The 18,927-nt window shown below is 36.8% G+C and overlaps 1 protein-coding gene across 1 annotated transcript in view; it reads left to right on the top strand.

The window, feature by feature from the left end:
* KCNQ1 (potassium voltage-gated channel subfamily Q member 1) overlaps positions 1–18,927 on the top strand; it is a 375,825-nt gene that overhangs the window by 111,133 nt on the left and 245,765 nt on the right. Inside the window, exons 9-13 of the mRNA XM_026078855.1 lie at positions 1,153–1,248; positions 3,546–3,668; positions 4,643–4,784; positions 8,351–8,416; positions 12,092–12,212. Coding sequence (XP_025934640.1) covers positions 1,153–1,248; positions 3,546–3,668; positions 4,643–4,784; positions 8,351–8,416; positions 12,092–12,212 — 548 coding nt within the window. The remainder of the gene's footprint in view (positions 1–1,152; positions 1,249–3,545; positions 3,669–4,642; positions 4,785–8,350; positions 8,417–12,091; positions 12,213–18,927) is intronic.

Here is an 18,927-nt window from a genome sequence, read left to right as displayed (position 1 = left end):
AAAYAGTTTCTGTTAAAACTCCAGTGACTTTTTTAAATTAGTCATTTAGTTTAAAGGTTCACAACCTTTTGCAAAGAGGAGTAAGTAAGTCTAGATTTTTAGACTCTCCAGCATCAGTTTGCCTTCAAAAGTGTATTTTTACCCCCCTCCCCACCCTAATCTCCTTCAYATTTGTTTCTTGCTTAGAAGTGATGCTTGGCAAATGAAATGATCTGTAATAAAAATATCCAAAGCTACTGCTTTGAGTGGAGAGTTATTTTTTTTCTGACTTGAATGCCTCCAAAGACGTTTTATAAATAATTATATAGTAGTCCTACCTTCAGAGCAATGCTTTTATGTTTACCTGTCAGATTTCCTAATTGTTTATAGAAGTAAAATAACAACCCTCCTCTTCATCAGGAAGGGAAACTAAAAAACTAATTTATTACTAAACATAATTACTAAATTTAAGTGTACTCCTAAACCTTTGTTAGGTATGTCTGTAGATATATGAATGACTAAATAAGTGACTTGCTCCACACTTAATTTTGGAATTAATAATTCTACTACATTTGGAGGCTGCTTCGGATTGTACGCTACCCAGTGCCATTAGTCCATGTCCCTTGTCCTCAGATGGATTAGATGGCCTTGTGCTGAACTCCTCAACCGCCTGGCTATATTGTAGTGCTCCTTTTCCTCTTTCTTCTCTTCCCATTCCACCATGGGTTAATGCTATAGAAATTGCCGTACTATTGTTAAAAAGACTTTCTTGTGATCTAAATTATGYCATGCCAAAGCTTTATTTCTCATGAAAATGAGGTTAAGCAAACCAGATTAATATATTTCTCCTTATTCTGTCATTCCCCTGCACAGGCATTTATGAGGCTTTTAGAGGGTATGAAATATAATTTCTGCTTGCTCTTTAGTGTTTGAGCCCAGCTGACTTAAATAGGCTTTGAATCAGGCCACGATAGTACTCACATTTTATGTTTCAGCAAGCAAGACTAACTGAGTCTGAAAACTTAACAGTATAAAGTCATTTCCTCTGAATAATTAGTTGGGTTGTTTTATGATGCTGAATAGGAGTTTATTAATATGACATACTTTGGCAAGTTTGTGCATGGTTTTTCCCCAGCTTAAAAGGTTAAATTTGTGTTTTCTTTCTTCCCACAGGGAATTCTTGGTTCAGGCTTTGCCCTAAAAGTACAACAGAAACAAAGACAGAAGCACTTCAACCGTCAAATTCCAGCTGCTGCCTCTCTCATACAGGTACCGAGTTAGTGCATTTTACCAACTATCATTTCTCTCCATTTATAAGTTTTTGAAGTTGTTTACAGTATTTCCACGCCTGATTCCCTTCAAAAAATCGTATAGGAGTTACAAGTCTCCTAAATAGTTTTAGAAATCCCACCTCTAATATAAATTAATGGGCAGAAAAGTTCACTCTCAAATCAGTGCAAATTATTTAATTCAGCTGATTTAAAAACATAACTGAACAATAGCTTGTGGTTATTGAGCAATTTAACTAGGGAGTATGTTATGAAATACTATGCTTTACAATAATGAAAAACAGAAAAGACGGTGCATATAAAATTGTACTTTTAAAAATCCACTTTTCCTAGTAAAGACAAATATCAGAAACGCTGCATTTTTCTTGAGACAAATAGATATTTCAGTTTCAGGAAAAGTCAGAGTCTTAAAAAAGAAAAATCTAGTTTCAACTTCCTGAGCTTTCAGCTCTGGGGTAGGTGGCTGGCAAAAACTGAGATTCTGCAAAACTAGTCTTTTCTTGTAGAATAATATACAGTCAGAAAATTTTTGATCACCTCTGTTAAAAATATGGTTGCAGTTTTGGTGTCAAGGAGGTCAAAGAGATATTATCCTTGACTTCAGTGGAGCTAACGTTTCACTCTGGAGAAGTACGAATATTATTTCATTGCAGGTTTTTTCCAGTTTTTCTTCCCTTGCTCAATATCTGTTTGTAGCTTTAGAAGCACACGATCAAATTAAAAAAGAAATCTAGATGTTTCACCTAAGCTGTATCATTTTTGCATTCTCATATGACTTATTTCTCTTGCTTCATCAGTGAATGTGGATTTCCAGGTCAGACTCTTTATGGAAACAGTAGCTAACTGTAAAGTTTATGCTTGAAACTAAACAGTCCCAGAGTTAATGTGAAAAAGGTTTAAATTTAGGGGTCTGGTTATAGCCAAAGATTAGCCCAAAATCTTCAGACTGAGTGTGTTTCTTTTGGATTGCATGGTCAGAAAAAGGTATGGTTTTGCAAAGAATGGATTTTCAGTGTTCCCACTGATTCTTTTGGGAAATCAACCCCAAATTATTGGGAAGCCTGAGACTGCACGTTTAGAAGGCTGTACTTGGCTCTATCTGAAATATTAAGAATGAATGGGGGATAGACAAAAAGTTGCTGACTATCTGTTATTACTAGTGATAATTAGTGTTTGCTAATAGTCTTGGAGCTCTGGCGTTCCATTTGAATAAGTACATTACGCATAACTTACAAAAGGATTATTCTTAAACCAAGAAATTTATGAAGTACATGGCAACAACTGAAATCAGTGATAGTTTTTCCCTGTATTCCTCTCTTGTTTTCTTCCAGAGGCCAGTGTCTCTTCCATTATCCTATTAATTATGATGGGAATTATATGGTGATTGAGCCTTTACTTTCCAGCTTCTCTTTTCTTCCATCATTCTGCCTTGCATTATTTCTTCCCTCTTATACTTTCAAGCCTTTTCCATTTTAGATTTTGTGTATACATATACATATCCTTTTTCTCTTGTTGTAAATAAGGATCTGCCATGTTAATTTGGAGACTAATTATTAATTACTTCTAATGATATCTTTAGACTTTTCAAGGAGTGCGCAGTTGTGTTTTGTCTGTGTTTGGTCTTGTTTCCTAGCCCTGTTTTTCTTCCTTTTTGTCTTTGAGCRTAGCATTTCAATCACTGGTGGTCAGGGTTTGTTTGGATTTTTTTTTTTATTTGTTTGGGGGATTTGGCTCCTGATTGACCGTTGGTGCTGTTCCATTATGCTGTCTGTCTTATTTCTCCTGTATGAATACAGCCCCACTGACTGCAACGCGAAGTATGTCACAGTTGGTTTTTTCTGATAGTGCCCTTGTGAGGTAGGGAAGAACTACCTCCAATTTGCAAGCAGGGTCCTGAAACACAGGTGCAACAGGCAAAATGCCCAAGGTCTCAAAGGGAACCTGGAGCAGAGCAAGAAATTCAACTCCAATCTTTTAAGTCCAGTCTAGAATGCTGCCTGTTACAAAGTACTTCCTCTTGTATCCCAAGCCCTGCTAATCCGATCAAAAGATGCACTTGAAAAGACTGGTTTTCCTTTCTGGGTGTGTATCAGTCCAGATTAAACAATGCAGTTTGAGTTTGAGAATGTGAAACTATGCAAAGTTAATGTGGGGGAAAACCATGAACACTATTAAAGCAAGATTTTCTAATGTGCTGACTTGAACATTACTCTGAAGTATGGATAGCAGCAAACCCAGTTGTATTAATTGCTCTGTTACTAACAACTTCTATTCTAGACTGCATGGAGATGCTATGCAGCAGAAAATCCAGACTCTTCTACATGGAAAATGTATATTCGAAAACCTACTAGGAACTATCATTTACTGTCACCCAGTCCAAAACCGAAGAAATCAGTGATGGTATCAGTAACTAATGTTTCTCATTACAGTAATTTCATATATTCATTTTTTTAATTAGATTGAATTTTTCACTCTCTAGAGGCTATTTGTTTTATTTGTTTTGCAGAGGTTTGTTACAGAGGCTCGGTTTCGTAGTTTCATTTTCAAATGAGTTTGGGGATTTTGAGTATAGAAACATTTTAAGCTATAACTTAATTTGCTTCAGATCCCAAGCTTGCTTTTTAATGGATGTATGGGCATTGAAAAGAACAATAATGATCTAACTCAGGCACATCCATCAGTAACTTGCTGTTGTTGTCTGGAAAGCTATAAGCAAAGGAAAAAAATAAAAAGAATATTTCCAAAACAATTATTTTTAATTGGTAAGCAAACAAACAAAAACCCTGCTGCTTCTCTCAGATATTAATTTTATGGCTTTCTGAACTCCAATATTGAAGACATCTTGTGTCTACATACAGTAGTATTTTGTATCAACTGATTTCATAACTTCAGAATTTTTTCTGGGGGGTGGGGAAGAACCTTTGCCAGAATCTTTAAATGATGTAATACCCTCTCCTCTCTATTGTAATGATATCRTACAGTAGCCTCCCATAGGAAAGAAAAGATGCTGCGCAGAAATCTCCCCTAGTATCACAGATTCATCTAAATTCAATAGCACTGTATCCATTTACATGTGCTGAAGATACAGTTTATTGCGTCCATGAAATGGCAAGGATATTCTAGAATAATTTGATTTATATAAACTGTTGCAAAATTAGCAGATTTTTTTTCATTGCAGGCAAGAGGTTTGCTAATGATGATGTCGGGGGGGGGGAATCTTAATAAGAATGCAGAGTGGAGCGTAATGCAAATACAATTGGTCAGGCACTCTTATCTGGTTATAACTCATTGGAGACCTTATCGTTATTAAAAACATTATTGAAGAGAATTAAATGTAGTTTGCTTCAAGTAATTTAATATATGTGTATTTTTAGGTTAAAAAGAAGAAATTTAAGTTAGAGAAGGACAATGGACCTTCTTCTCCAGATAAGGTGTTAACTGTTCCACAGATCACTTACAACCATGTGACAGATGACAGGAAACCTGATTTCACTATTGAAGCATATGAAAACTCTGGTAAGAAATTCTATTATAACATGCCAGTAACTGTATTGGCCTCTGTTAGTTATTTATACACAGGTCCTCTTTCATATATGTAGGAGAAAGAATAAAGACAGAACTAGTTCCTGGCTRTCTTTCTAAAGCAAGAATACATTGCTTTCTGGCTTTGGTCGCTGGCTTCTCTGGATGAGATTCAGCCGTTCCCTTAATGAATGTGATCCTCTGCAGGCAAACCAAGATTATTTGTAATTTCTGCCTGCCAGAAGAGCTACTGTCTCTGAGTTTGGTGCATACTTTCCCCATTTCTTTAATTGATTGAAGCTACTGGGATTGGCTGCCAGCTTTTCCAGGTGAAATTGCCCAAGCCACATTCATATTCTGCTTGTACTTCAACCAAAAAGAATTGATACTTGGCTGCTCTGGAGATAGTCTGCTATATGAAACCATTATGTGCTCCTGCCATCTGCTCAGTGGAGTTGTCTGTGAATCAAATTTTGAAAGCAAAATTACTTAAGATAAATGTGGATCATCTGTACTAACTGTCATTGTACAGAATGGTATAGTACGAGGAAAAGAAGAAAGGACCCTATTTGATAGCTACCTTATAAGTAATAGCTTACTTGGTTATAATATGAGCTTCTGAAATAACTCTGAATTTACAATGTAGCTTTTTTACAAAAAAGTAGAATTTATAAGATGTTAATTGTATGCTCAAATTTTGGCAGCAAGAATAAGATTTAATTTTTAAAAGTACGTTTTATGGATCATACATACYGTAAGCACTTATGTTTTTTCTCCTCAGAAAGCTGGCTGACTTGATTAAATTTAATGGCCATTAAAATGAGAGATTTCAGTGTTGGTTGGCACCAGGTATATTTTAATTCAGGCAGAAGCTCTCACCTTCCATATAATTTTTGGTACATTTCTGTCTTGTTCTGTAACATCCTTGCTTTTCCACTCTTTCTTGCCCTGTGTTGAGGAATGATCGCAACTCAGAGCTTGTGGTAGTTAGTTAGCTGTTAGAAGGTGGATACTAAGTTTACTCTCTGTATTTGTCTTTGAGTGCAAATATCTTTCTTCAAAACAATCCAGTGACTGAGCTGTATGAATGATTAGACTTGCCAAGTCCCATCTTGATATCACTAAGTTTCKAAATAGATTAAAGGACAATATGATTTGCAGGCAGTCTACTACTGCCACTTCAAAAATCAATTCTCTAGCTTTCAATAAAAAGATTTTTCTCTTATTTCTTCTGACACTTATTTCTTTTCTTCTTTTCATCTGTGTTCTGCTCTCTCTAAACTGTTACAAGTATACAGGACAAACAGGAATGTTAAAATTGCTTGGTAAGTTGAGGAAAATAACTTCATCTACAGCATGCCAGCTTATGACAATGTTTGCAGTGCTTTTCATGTGTGTCTAGCAACATAAGAGTTTCTAAGAAATCTTTTGCAGCCAAGGAGATCTTGACATACAGAAATGTATATTCTCACACTTGTAATCACAATTGCACCCACAGTTTAGTTACAAAAACAGAAGTGAGCACTCATTTCTAAAGTATTTGATTGTAAGTAGATGATTGCTGTCGACTGAGGAAAATTTGCTAGTCTATACATAACCAATATAAAAAGATAATAAAAATTGAGCTACATACTCAAATAACTAAGAATTAATTTTTAAACAAATAGGTTGGAATGGGAGAAAAACTTCCAGATATGACCTTTAGAAATGGGCATTTTGAACTACATACATCTGTTCCTGTAAAAATGCTCTGTAGATATTTGTGAACAAATGGGGACCCATAAATTAAATAATACATTTTATTATTTATCTGGATTCTGTGATCACTTAGGCAGCCATATAGTGCTATGATGTTTTGCTTGTTTAGGCACTTTCTTAACAACTGAGTTTTCCCCAAAGGCTCTAGGAGTAGAGCTAGGTCTGGGCAAAAACAACTGTGATTTAGTGAGAGTGCTGTGAGCCACCTGTAAGTTGCCTGCTTTGCATCCACTGAAGACAATAGAAGTTTAAACTGCAAGGATGCTAAGACTCAGATTAAATTGTTGGAAAATACAAGGTTGATTTTTCTCCACTGAACCCACATGGGGCATAAGTGCAATTAAGGTGGCAAAATAATAGAACACTAAATCTCCTTGACTCTCCCTGCCCAATGCTTGGCTTGCTCATTCCCTGGTTTCCGGTTTTCTCCTATACCCAAAGCGATGCATCTCTAATGGAGGTAAACATGGTGGAACAAATTCAGGATAGCAGTGAGAGCCATGAAGTCACCACTGCCTGTTATACATCAACAAGAAATTCCTTCATCATCGGGAAACATCAGAGGAGCTTTGCCAGCCAGCCTTGGTTCAGTTTCTATTTCCTAGWCAGGCAGAGCGAACTAACAGACCTGAGAGTTCATGTCGTGCTGTCCTCAGTGACTCAAAGAAATGAAGAGGGAAGGGTGTATATTTGTACCTACTGTGAATAAGATTACATACACAGAAACCTAAAGCTGCCAAGTCAAAAGCTCAGGAGCAAGACATTAGGAAATGTAAGAATGAAGGATGCCCATTCGGTTTTAATTTGGTCCTCACAGTCTCTTTAGTCACATGGCCATATTCTGCTTTCTCATAGTCAGCAATTGCAGGTCTCGATTTGGGCACCCCACACATAGTCAAGTACTCACGCTCCTGAATCCTTTCTCTGGTTTCCCTGACAGTATCTGTGTACAACCAGAGTTTTCCAACTCCCTTTCTGCCCTCCTCCTTTCTCCTGGCTCCATCTCTAATGTCATTCCCTTCCCCCAATTATAATTCAAATACGTGCATATTTTGAGAGTTTTCCTCTTCGCGTAAAAGTAGGGCAGCACTTCCGGAAAATACCTCTCTGTCCCAGTGTAGGAAGGCACAGTCATTTCTCAATGAAATAAGTACTGAAAGGGGGAGCATGATTTAAAAAAAATAAAATATAACAAAGCCATAATTTTTTGCTGAATCTTTTTCTCAGCATTGACTACTCTTGTTTGCATGAAACTTTCTCCCAAGAAATTCAGCTTGAGCTAGACTTGGCCTAAATGATCAAACCTAGCAGTTATAAGTGCTTTTTATAGAACAAGTCAGGCAGCTTCAATTGTCAGTGGCACTATTGGTCAGAATTAACACTGAACTGCATGAACCAGACTGAGAGGGGTCTCTGCGAGGTTACACACTTCAGAAAGGACAGCACTTGGGGGAATCAAAGTCAAGACTGAGGAGGCAAATGTTTTGATTACTTTCCTCAAGACAGAACTGGCATGAATATCTTGCAACAGATGACACACTCACTGTATGAAGAATGAGTTTGAAGAGGCACAATGCCTCCCCTGGTGGTGATTTAACATATTCTGCTTATATTTAATACATTCTGGGAGAGTTCCATAGAAACCCTTTTCCCAAGTATTTTCTTCTTTTTTTTAAAGATGTCAAGTACAGCACTCTGAATTTTAGATATGTCTGCACCTCCTTAGCTGTTTCTCTACAGCTCTTTTTCCAACACACACCCCTGCATCTCTCTGTTTTATGTGCATCTTTGCTCTGGCTCAGATTGTCAGCGCTCCTGGCCATCCTTTTCTGCAGACCAGCAGTCCTCCAGCGCGCCTCCCTCACCAGGTAAAGCTCATAATATTTCATTGCTCCATCGACTTTGTTAATTACTACATCTCTGCAGTGCTCTGTTTGGAGTTGCCTGCTGGTACAGGAAATTATAGTGCTGGTTCTTAATGAAAACATAGGCATTTTAGTAGAATTTTGGGGTTGGTAGGTTTCTCTGGTTGTAAGTTGCAAATGTTTAAATAAAAAAAAAATCTGCAGAAAACAGGTATTTTTCTAAATGCGTTAATTAAAACTCAGGTTTGCCTGGAAAAACACTTTAAAATGGAACCTTTTTGACAATCCCTGTAAAAGAGAAATTGTAAAATATTTTCTGTCTGTCTTAGTAGCCAAATACCCCACTACTGGCAAAGAATCTGCATATGTGTTATGTTGTATGTAAAACTGTTATGTTAATAATATAGAAGGCTCATCCATATTTTCTTGTTATTGTGATTATAATCCTTGATTGGAAGTTATGAAGCTCTATTTTAGAGTAGGGTTTGTCATCTTGTGGGGAGTGTATTCTCTGCCAATTTGCAGTAGTACTTGGCCCAGCATTGAGCTGGGTAGTAATATGTGCTACTATAGCTGCTACTGCTACTCATCAGAAAAGGAGAAAATAAAGTTTGGCGACCCCTGACTTATAGTAAATATCCCTTGCTGCATCTGTTTCTTTTCTCTCATTATAGCCACTGAAATTTGGTTTCTAAAGCTTCTTTTTATTTTTAGCGTGCTTGTTTAGAAACATACTAGTTTGGAAAATGCCTTTTTTTTTTTCTTGCCTATTTACAATAGTTTGTGGGAAACAGTACCTAAAGTCAAACAGCTATGACTTCATTTTCATATCATTTTTATTAGACATGTAGGAAGTCATAGGTGGACTCTGAATAAAGAAAAGATACTAAAGCTGACCTTTATACCTGAGGTAGGGCACCTTTAGCTCTTGTGTGAGCCCACTCTCTTTCTTTATGTCCCTGTATCTGTAGAGTGGCAAAGATGCAGATTATGTTGCAAGCTTCAGTTTGCTGTCTTCTGCATCACCCTTCTTCTGAGTTCTTTGCAATGACTGTTTAAAAATGAGGGAAAAATGCTGATGTTTTATTGGTTTAAAAATCTTTTGTTCAGCTTGAGGAAATTTTCCACTTTTAAGCCTTGAGATAATCTTTTACTCAGTTGGAAACTTAACTTTTGACAAACTATAGACCCAATTAAATAACGAACTGCCTAATCCCACTTGTAAAATCCAGTCCCTGATAGCAAGCAGTATATTTTTTCAGCCTAGATGYGTGAGGAAGTTTGTCGTTCCTGGAGTCAGTCTTCTCCCCAGACTTTCTGCTCCCCTAGTGAGGAAATAAGCAGTGATAAGCCTGTACCCGGGGGCGCGAATGCTCCCTGGTGCTATGTCGTAACTGTGCTTCAAGGCCCTTTGCGGCAGGGAACCTCCCGTTAATGGCGTGTTCTTTCCCTGGCCTCCCCTCTCTCTCCCTACAAGCAGGTTGCATAGCAGCGCTTTGAAGCGCTGCTTCCCTTATGTGGGAAGTGTCACCTTAGGTATATGAACGAGTGTGAAGAGCAGAGGAGGGCTGCACTGGTCACCAGAACAGCCTGTGATCTCAGTTACAATCTTAGAAAGCTTTAAAATAAAAAGAGGGAGGGAGATGCAATATTTGCCCCATGTTAAGCAGCTCTTCATCTCGGTATTCTCAGATARCCACACTGGCTCAAACAGGATGAGGTGCAACCTGGACAACTTGTTCCTTTCTCATTCTGCCATTCCTCTCCCCACCTCCACATTAAACAGAAAAGCAGTAACGGTAWTGATCCAAAACAGCTTTTTCTGCAAATCCACCTGTGTATTATATCTCATACAAGCACAATTGAGTAAATGTTCAGCAAAYGCTTCATACAGTTTTAAGTTCAGTAGTATTATCGCTTGTCATGAGAAAAACTTAAAAGGATGTGAGCCCTCCTTTCCTAGAAACTGGGAAAGTTTTGTTTGTACCTGGCAGAACAGAAAACAATGAAAATTAGTTCAGTTAAAGCCAAAAGGAGTCCACTTTAAAGTCGTTTTACTGTATATCTGAAACTGGAATTATTCTGCTTGCTTCACAGCCTCTGTTTGGATGGTGGCTACAGCAATGTTGATTAAATAATATGATACTCAAGCCAAGAAATAGGATGCTGACACTTGCTAAAATTTACTATAGAATTCTTTTTTAAGTGCTGCAAGTGGCTCCTGCTTTTAGTATAATTTTAAAATATTATTTTATCCCCTGGCAGTTGTGGGGTTTTGTTTTTTCCTCCCCCAAATTCTGTGATTTCAGAGTTCTTGCTCTCTTACTAGAGTTTCTGAAGAGTGATTTTCTCCATTTTGATTCTGAATGGCCGTGTGCCTGGTGATGTAGGAACATTTTCTCTTCTGCCTTACTAAGGCATCTACTTACTGTAGTAAAGTTGTTGCTTTTTTTTTTTTTTAATTATTTCCTGCTGTCCCCAATTCTATTCCCATTAAATTCAGCTACATTTGTTATCTACTTTTATTTTTTTTTGGCTTTCTTGTTGCATTTCTGCAGGGTGTTATCTACTGTCATAATGTAAAACTTTTTATTAAATACAATAAAGACTAGATCATTCAATGAAATTATTATGTTGTAATTTATGGAGTAACTTGTTCAGATTAAGATTTCTATAAAGTTGTCACAATCAACCTATGATTGTTACAGAATATTACTTACTGTTATTTTTCTTCTCTGTGCAATTCATTTATAATCATGTATAAATATAATAGTGTGATTTTATGTATAAGGAAATACTGTGGCTTCTCTGACAAATGTTAGGACCACACTGGTAAAAGYGCTTGGGGTTCTTAATGTTAGAGTTGGGCAGAATTTAGAAGCCTGAGTTTAAAAATGAAATCTATAGTAACCTGCCTAATTGCTTGGATGCATGAAAGTATTAGTATGCAGGTAATTTTACCACTAAAAACTTCAGATATTTAAAGTTTTGCAAAATGGTCTTTTCACTAAGGACATCAATTTGGTTGAACTGAACATTTTGACATGTCTCGTGTCTAGGTTCACAGATCTTTGTGTCTAAGTATTGAGAGAGATTGGGAACCAGTAAACCTGCTCAGCTGGGGCCCGACAGGAGCTGACTGCTCAACTTAAAATGCCTAAGCTTCTTTGTGGATCTAGGCTTGGTTTCTTGATCTCATTCACAGTAATTAGGTCCTAGAAAGTGGTTTAAAACAGGAAGTAGAGATTATATTAAAAGGAACTGATCTTGTTGCTGAATGGCACTCATGCAGCATTGCTGTAGAGCACACAGTGGTCCGTGGTCTGGCTGACTGTCATAGAATAACTTTTATTATGTACAAAGTTGCCTGTGATATAGATATGCTAAATTCTAGTGTGTGAGCAGTACGAACAAATTGGACCATATCATTTTCAAAGAAGCTTAAAAAAAATTTTTTTTTAATAGCTTCATGTCTTCAGCAGAAGTTAAAAGTTCTTCAGGTAGAAGAAGAGTTTTTATTTCAGTGGTTTCTGAGATACATGCAAATTTTTGCAGTAACTTTTGTTTGTACATTTTAATGAGATATTGAAATATTTCAGAGATGCAAACAAACAGTAAACCTTTCTTGAAAAAGCTGAGTGCTATTGCTTTAACCCTTATCTGCATATTTCCTCACAGTGAAAAAAAGCCCAGCATTTTTAGATGTGAACACTGGACCCTTCATCAGGACCAACAGCTTTGCAGATGAGCTTGACCTGGAGGGTGAGACACTGTTGACCCCAATAACTCACATCTCACAGTAAGTCAAGGCTTTTGAATAGTGCATTAGTTGACTTAGACAAGAGAAGCCAATTCAGGTGGGAGGAGCTGAAGTATGGAGCTGATAGGGCTATCTCAGATATTTGCGTCAAAAGTTTTTACCTTGAAGTTGGTGTATGCTGTTCTGAGTGCCAGTAAATCTTAATGCTGACCTAAAGAAAAGTTCACTTGGCTGTGACACAGAGCTTTAGTTTTTAGCTAATGTCTGTGGGCAGCTGGTGGTTGATAGCCTCAAGATTTTCACATGGAGACAATGTGTGGGAGTATTTGCCTGTTGAGAATTATACTGCTCCTCCATCATCTTCCAATGGAATGGCTGTAAAGTGCATATTTTGAAATACTTCTTATATGAAATACTGGGCTCTCCTCAATTTCAGCAGCACCTTTCCTAACAGACAAGTGATGATCTGCATTGGAAGAAAAGATCTGTTTTGATCTTTATTACTGCTTTCTGGTATATAAAAATGGCCTGAAATAGGCTTGCATTTTTGTTGTCTTTGTTTCCTTTCTAAAAGGAGTTTTTCCACATAACTTCTATGCTAAACTATTATGTGCAGATTTTCAGATTATTCTCAAGGAGTCTTTGAACAATGGAGATTTAACTGGACTATGATTTCACTAGGAAAAAGGGCTTGAGAATTGCAAAAAGATTTTTATTTAGATATCTTAAAAGTTTTCTGTCATTGTTTAATTCACCCTCCTGACATACTTCTTATTTGCTATAGTGAATGTGTCACATTCTGTGAAAGATTGAGTTCATTCACCCCTCTAGTAGAGGAATGAGAGAGTTTCTTCTCCTACTATTCCTAGAAATCTGGGAATTTCGGCAGTGAAACCACAGATGAAAATTCTTGGCATACTTATATTTCTGAGGTACAAAACAAGCAGAAATACCTGCTGCCAATTTTCAGTCCTTCTTCCTGTGCAATATAAATAGCAGAGAAAATCATACATACTTTTGTATAACCTCTATAGAAGTGCATTTAAAAAAAAAAAAGTAGTTTACAGGGGGTCTCCCCCACCCCAGACAGAAGGACTTGCATTTTCAGCTGAACCATGTCAATGTACATATACTTGTAGGCAGAGAATTTGTGAGGCTTTTATGCTGTGAGCTTTCTTAGTGGTACAAGCAGGAGGAGGAAGTCATAAATTTCCTCAAGCCTTAGATGGGAATAACTGAGCAGCAAAACCAGATCTAGAAGTTTCCTTTGCATAGCTTTTTAAAAACTTTAATTTACCACAACGTGGTAGGCTTTCTTTAAGAGCAGTCATCTTTTGTGCTAGGAGCTTTCATTATCCTTTTTTGGATTTGGGAATGACTTAGTTATTTCATGTTGTCATTTTTGTTGCTACATTTCAAATAGAAAGGTACTCCACTACTTTTAAGTTGCTAACTTGTGTTACATTTGAGTGGTTTTTTTGTTTGTTTGTTTGTTTTTTTATTAATGCTTGTAGGAGAGCTTAGGATAAAAGTAATATGCATCAGCTGAAAACAGATTACTTACTGAATCAGCACCCCAGTCTTCTAGTAACATACATATTTCTTTTTTACTTCCTTAATTTTTGGTCATAGCATTTGTTGTAATCCCCAAATTGCTCTAGATCATGAGTGATGGGGTAGTACAAAGCATATTCCCTTATATGACTTGATTGAGTCTCCGCTAGAGTGTAAGAAAGTGCTCATTGTGTACTTTTTTTTTTTTTAAGATTCATAGCTGGATCAAATGCAAAACTGGATAAAATATGATTTGAAATGTGTGCTTTTGAAGCGTGGGTGCCAAGAAGTCGTAGAGCTGAGGACTGTTCATTAGAAGCACATTTACTTTGTATGCAGTTCATAAAAGGCCTGAAACATTGCCAGATAGACCTGTAGATATAAGGTCTTGGCAAAGTGTTAACAAAAGCCCTGTATTTTGTAATGTCAGTTGGTGTGTTGGTGTGTTCAACTAATAGATCTTACCAAATATTTTGAAATGAAAAGGGTTTTAATGTTTGTTTTACTGTTGGGTTGTGCTGTCTGCTTACATTAGAGGTGGCTGAAAAGCAAGCGCGCTGCACTGCAGCAGATACCGGTGCTGGTGAATGCCGAAGAGCAGTCAGTTGCCATGAATTATTTAGACACATGCTGCTTTTTCCATCTTCATTTCAAAGACTTAAGGAACAAATAACTTGTTACACATTTCAGTAGGACCTGAATGTTAGGCATTGGGTGTAGAATTAAGCCTCAAATTTAGGACTGAGCAATGGATATATTTCTGTGTGCAAACCCATCACCACTTAAAAATTTTCTGTGTAATAAAAGTGATTAGTCATTTCAGATCCTTGTCATTGTTTTTAATTGTCAGGCATGAAAGTTATGCTTTGCCTGAGAGAATCCAGGGTGATTTTGTTCTGATGTCCCCAGTTGTGAAGCATTTTATTTCCTTGAAGTCCATCATAGGTACAATATGATCATTCTAGATTTGTTGATAAGGAAATAAGCCACCATTATGCAAGTATTCCCAAGTATTTAACAAAAATACAGCGCCAGCTATGAAAACAAATTAGGTTGGGAAAAATCAAATTAAGTGCAAACAGCTCTACTTTCGGGTCTTAAAAGCAAGCCATAGTCTATCAGAGAAACAGAAGCATGAAGACAGTTTCAGAAGCGGAAGCATAATGTAAAACTCTTGATCTAAGGATGCTTGGATTTGGAATTAGTAGGACTATTTCCTGGTCAATTATATATTTATTGCAACATATGCATTAGTTTATCCAGAAACTACGGAAAGGTAACTCCAGAATAAACATTGATTTTTTTGAAAGTAATAAATACATGAGTAAGTATTACACAGTTAATTGGAGACACGCAACTGCAAAATACCTGGAAAGTGCCTTAGTTGACAGTGTGAAAAATATTTCCTTCTGACAGGTAATATAAATCTTCTGGCAAAAGTGTGGGGTACCTACTGTATTACTGACAAGAAGGCACTTGGCATCGTTCTTCTTTTTAAAAGGGGGGGGGGGGAAAGAAGAAGAAGAAGAATGCTAAGTTTGTTTCCTCACCTGCTTTGGCTGATGGAAAGCAAACATAATCTTTCAACCCTTACGATAAAGGGCTTTAGGCTTCTAGGCCTAAAGTCTCCTTTAAACTCCATTTCGGTGCCCTGCTTGCTTACGCAAAACTTATTCTCTTGGCTTTTTTTTGTGCAAGTGCATATTCCCACTGAGTTTAATAGGATCGTACTTGTCCATAATAGTAATGCAGGATTGTTTGCAGGACATAGGCCTGGTTGTATTTTAAGCTTGGTTTGGAAATGTATAACCTAATTAATACAGACCATTTCTATGGTATTATGCCATGTGGAAAGATTACTGTTCCAGTTAATCATTTCTTGCTACTAATTTTGAGGAAACAAAAATACGGAAGCAATTTGAGACCTGATGTTCAAACAAGAAATGGTTAAAATACCACAGAAAAACAGAGCTGCCAGCAGGTCCATGCAGGGATAGCAGTGCCTAGAAGAGTGGCTGCACCTATCCTGCAGGAGAGGTCGCACAAGCAGGACATGCAGATTCAGGCAGAGCAATCTGCGTAATTAGCTGTCAGAGCTCACCTATAAAATGAACTGTAACAGTCATCTGAAGAATGCAGTAAACAGCATACTGTGCGAGATAAGACTTGACTCTTGAATGGTTTGTTTAAGTGTCTTTGTGGTCTGTTCTGTTGTAAAAGTGAAATGTAAAACGAGTCTGTAGCAATAGCACACCTCCTGTTTGGACTTTCCACTGTTTTCTTTCTCTCTAATCAGCATGTTCCCATATTGTCTTCTGTTCCCTGTCTCACTTCATTGGCTCTTTTGTTCTGTTTGCATTTTAAAGCAGCAGAAAATCGATGCTACTTACAACAGTTGAGCCTTTGTTACCAAGAGGTTCTGTCCATGTCTGTGTTCATATAATTGCTTAATTTCAGAATCTTTTTAAACTTTACATTTAGCATTAGTTGAAGTAGTAAAAAGAAATGAATAAAGCTTCTAAGCATACGACTGGGGGAGCAGGGGAAGGAGGAGGAAGAAATAAATTAAACTGAGCTGAAAAAGGAAGAGAAGAAAATGAAGAATCCAATACATCCTTATATAAGTACTTTTAATCCAATAAATCCTTACATAAGTACTTTTATTTCTTTAAAGAAGTTTAAAGAGAGCTTTGCATTCTCTCTGAAACTTTCAGAAACTCCAGTGAATCAAAAATAAGCACATATTTCTTATTCATTTCTATAGCTTCCCATTTTCAGTGTTCAACAGCTCATTAGACAGTGGTTTGTTTAGTCTGTTCCGATGTATAAACGGTTGGTATTTTTTCAGCTTCTTAATAAGAGTAATTGTGTGTGTTTGGGGGCGGGGATGACCATCTCTAAGTATAGTGTAAATTTAATGAAGAAATTTTAAAAAGAAATCAAAGATAGGCTTTGAACTCTGTATTTAGACTCTTTATATAAAGTAGCTTGATTTTCACAAAATTCAGAGAAACTGGTGAGACCCCTTAAGTAGCCCATATGTAGTTGTATCCCCTTGAGTACCGTATCAAATGAGCAATCACAGTCATAAGATTCTATTAACCAATATACTTGCTAGCTGTGCAACCTTTTTGCAGTATTCTTGATCTTTAAATTGTGGATACGGTATAACTCTGTATGCAACTTTGTCTCCAAAATGGTTTTTGAAAGCATTACTCTGGAGCCAGCTGACTTCAGAGGATGTATTTGTTGCTTAAAGCAGTTACTAGCATTGCAGATTTGTGTTCTTGTTGTCTATACGGTCAAAATAACAGTAATTCTCAATGTTTTAATGACTCTTCTCCACATTTCATTTGTCTCATTATTAGGGTTATGAAAATACATTTCTCAAGGTCAGTTTTGATTTTGTCAATATACATATATAGTCATTTTTCAAAATAGAGGCTTGCTTGCGTTGGCATACTGCTGCAATCTTAGGTTTAATGCAGTAGGCATATACTAAAGCACAACTGCTTTTAAGTGTATTTCCACGCTCRCAAAATTCTGAGTCATAACATCAACTTTGTCTTCCTGCTATCTCTGTCAGCATCTCAGGGGTGGTAGAGAGCGTTTTAGGCATTGTATTATGAGTAAATGGCAGGTTCCAATGGTAGAGGCATTTTTAAAAATAAATCCTTTTTTTTTCTTTTCTTTTTAAGCAGTGCAATAGATGGAATAATTAGTGCTTTTTAATAATTTTCAGAGTAAGAAGAAATGACAACAGGTGGATCTTTCTGAATGATTCARATGAATACTTTTGGACACTTCCAAATATAATTCAAATAATCCAAGTGTGCTGAGAAAAACCTGTGTGCAGTGTCCATGGTGCTGTAGTTAGCACTGGCTTTACTTTGAAAGAATGTTTTCTTTCTTGTTTCATTAAGATTTTTATTTGTGTTATTTGTAATGAACAGTATATAATCTGTTGGTATGAGACATAACCACGTTGTCCAGTGCTGAATGTGTTTTATAACTGTCTCTCTTCTGTAGGTTTATCAGTGAGTGGAATCCTTATTTGCTTTGATTTAATAGCTCATTTTGTAATATTCCTGCTTTTATCTTCCTCTTCTATGCCAAAACAACCCTGTGAAGTCTGAGCAATTTTTTTTTTTTTTTTAAACACTCTCAAGTGGTCAGATCTAATGGCTGACTTCTACTGTCACAGGAATTCTGTCTGAAAAGCTGCTAAGGATATTTAAACCGTGATTTGCATGAGGTCCATGTTGTTGTTAATAACGGGGCATATGAGGAGAATAGCAGTGATAGTAGTTATATGTAAAAACATGCTTAAGACCAAAACGTAATGTTCAGACATTGCTGGTCACTGTTCTTTGTGTTATTCTATTCATTTAATTTACTTGCAAAAGGAAGTTCTTCAGTGCTTGTGATATGATAGGCAGCATTTCTTTTTTGTTTGGCACTTTTTAGTATGTTATCAAATTCCTTTAGAAATAGTGTTTACAATCTCTGATGATTTAATAGTTTGCTAGAAAGGGGAAAGAACGTTTCCCTGAGTTATTCTCTTTGGCATGGAAAAACATCATATCCTGTGCTTTGGTTATAAATTGACCATAAATGTAGCAGCTAAGTAGAACTCTAGGCATATTAGAAATTTGATTTTTCTCATCTGTTCCAGCTTCTTTGAGCCATCTGAGGATGTGAAGTATCCCTAAAGCTGGCTTTAACAGGAGAAAGTTCCTCTTTTATAAGGAAATCCCCAAATAGTGGTGAGTGAGACACTCCAATGGTTTCAGTGTCATCATCCCATTCAGGTTTATCACTGCAGGTTATACTGCAGAGGAAAACAGCTGTGGCAATCCACTCCTAAACATGGCTAATCCCTTCATTAAACAGCGATTAACACAGTACGGGCATTGAGAAGAAGCTTCTCTAGCTTCACTTCACAAATTACTAGTTTGCTAGGTAGGCCAAGCTTCTGCAGGTCAAGAGCTAGGTGGCCATAGTAGAATAGGATGTAAGTAAACTTCTCTCTCTGAAATCTTGAAAGGCAAACGGGTATTTTAGGCCAGCTGTGTTCTTTGGTACTTTTTAAGAATTTTATTTCTGGCTTATGAGTATTGATTGATACCAGCTGGAAGCACTACCAAAATTGCCATGACATTCCCACTGTAGCAATGAGCTAATAGTAGCAGTCTTGCCC

This window comes from Apteryx rowi, unplaced genomic scaffold (assembly GCF_003343035.1).
Source record: "Apteryx rowi isolate R43461 unplaced genomic scaffold, aptRow1 scaffold_49, whole genome shotgun sequence".
NCBI classification, from domain to species: Eukaryota; Metazoa; Chordata; class Aves; order Apterygiformes; family Apterygidae; genus Apteryx; species Apteryx rowi.
This window is presented reverse-complemented; position numbering and strand designations above follow the sequence as displayed.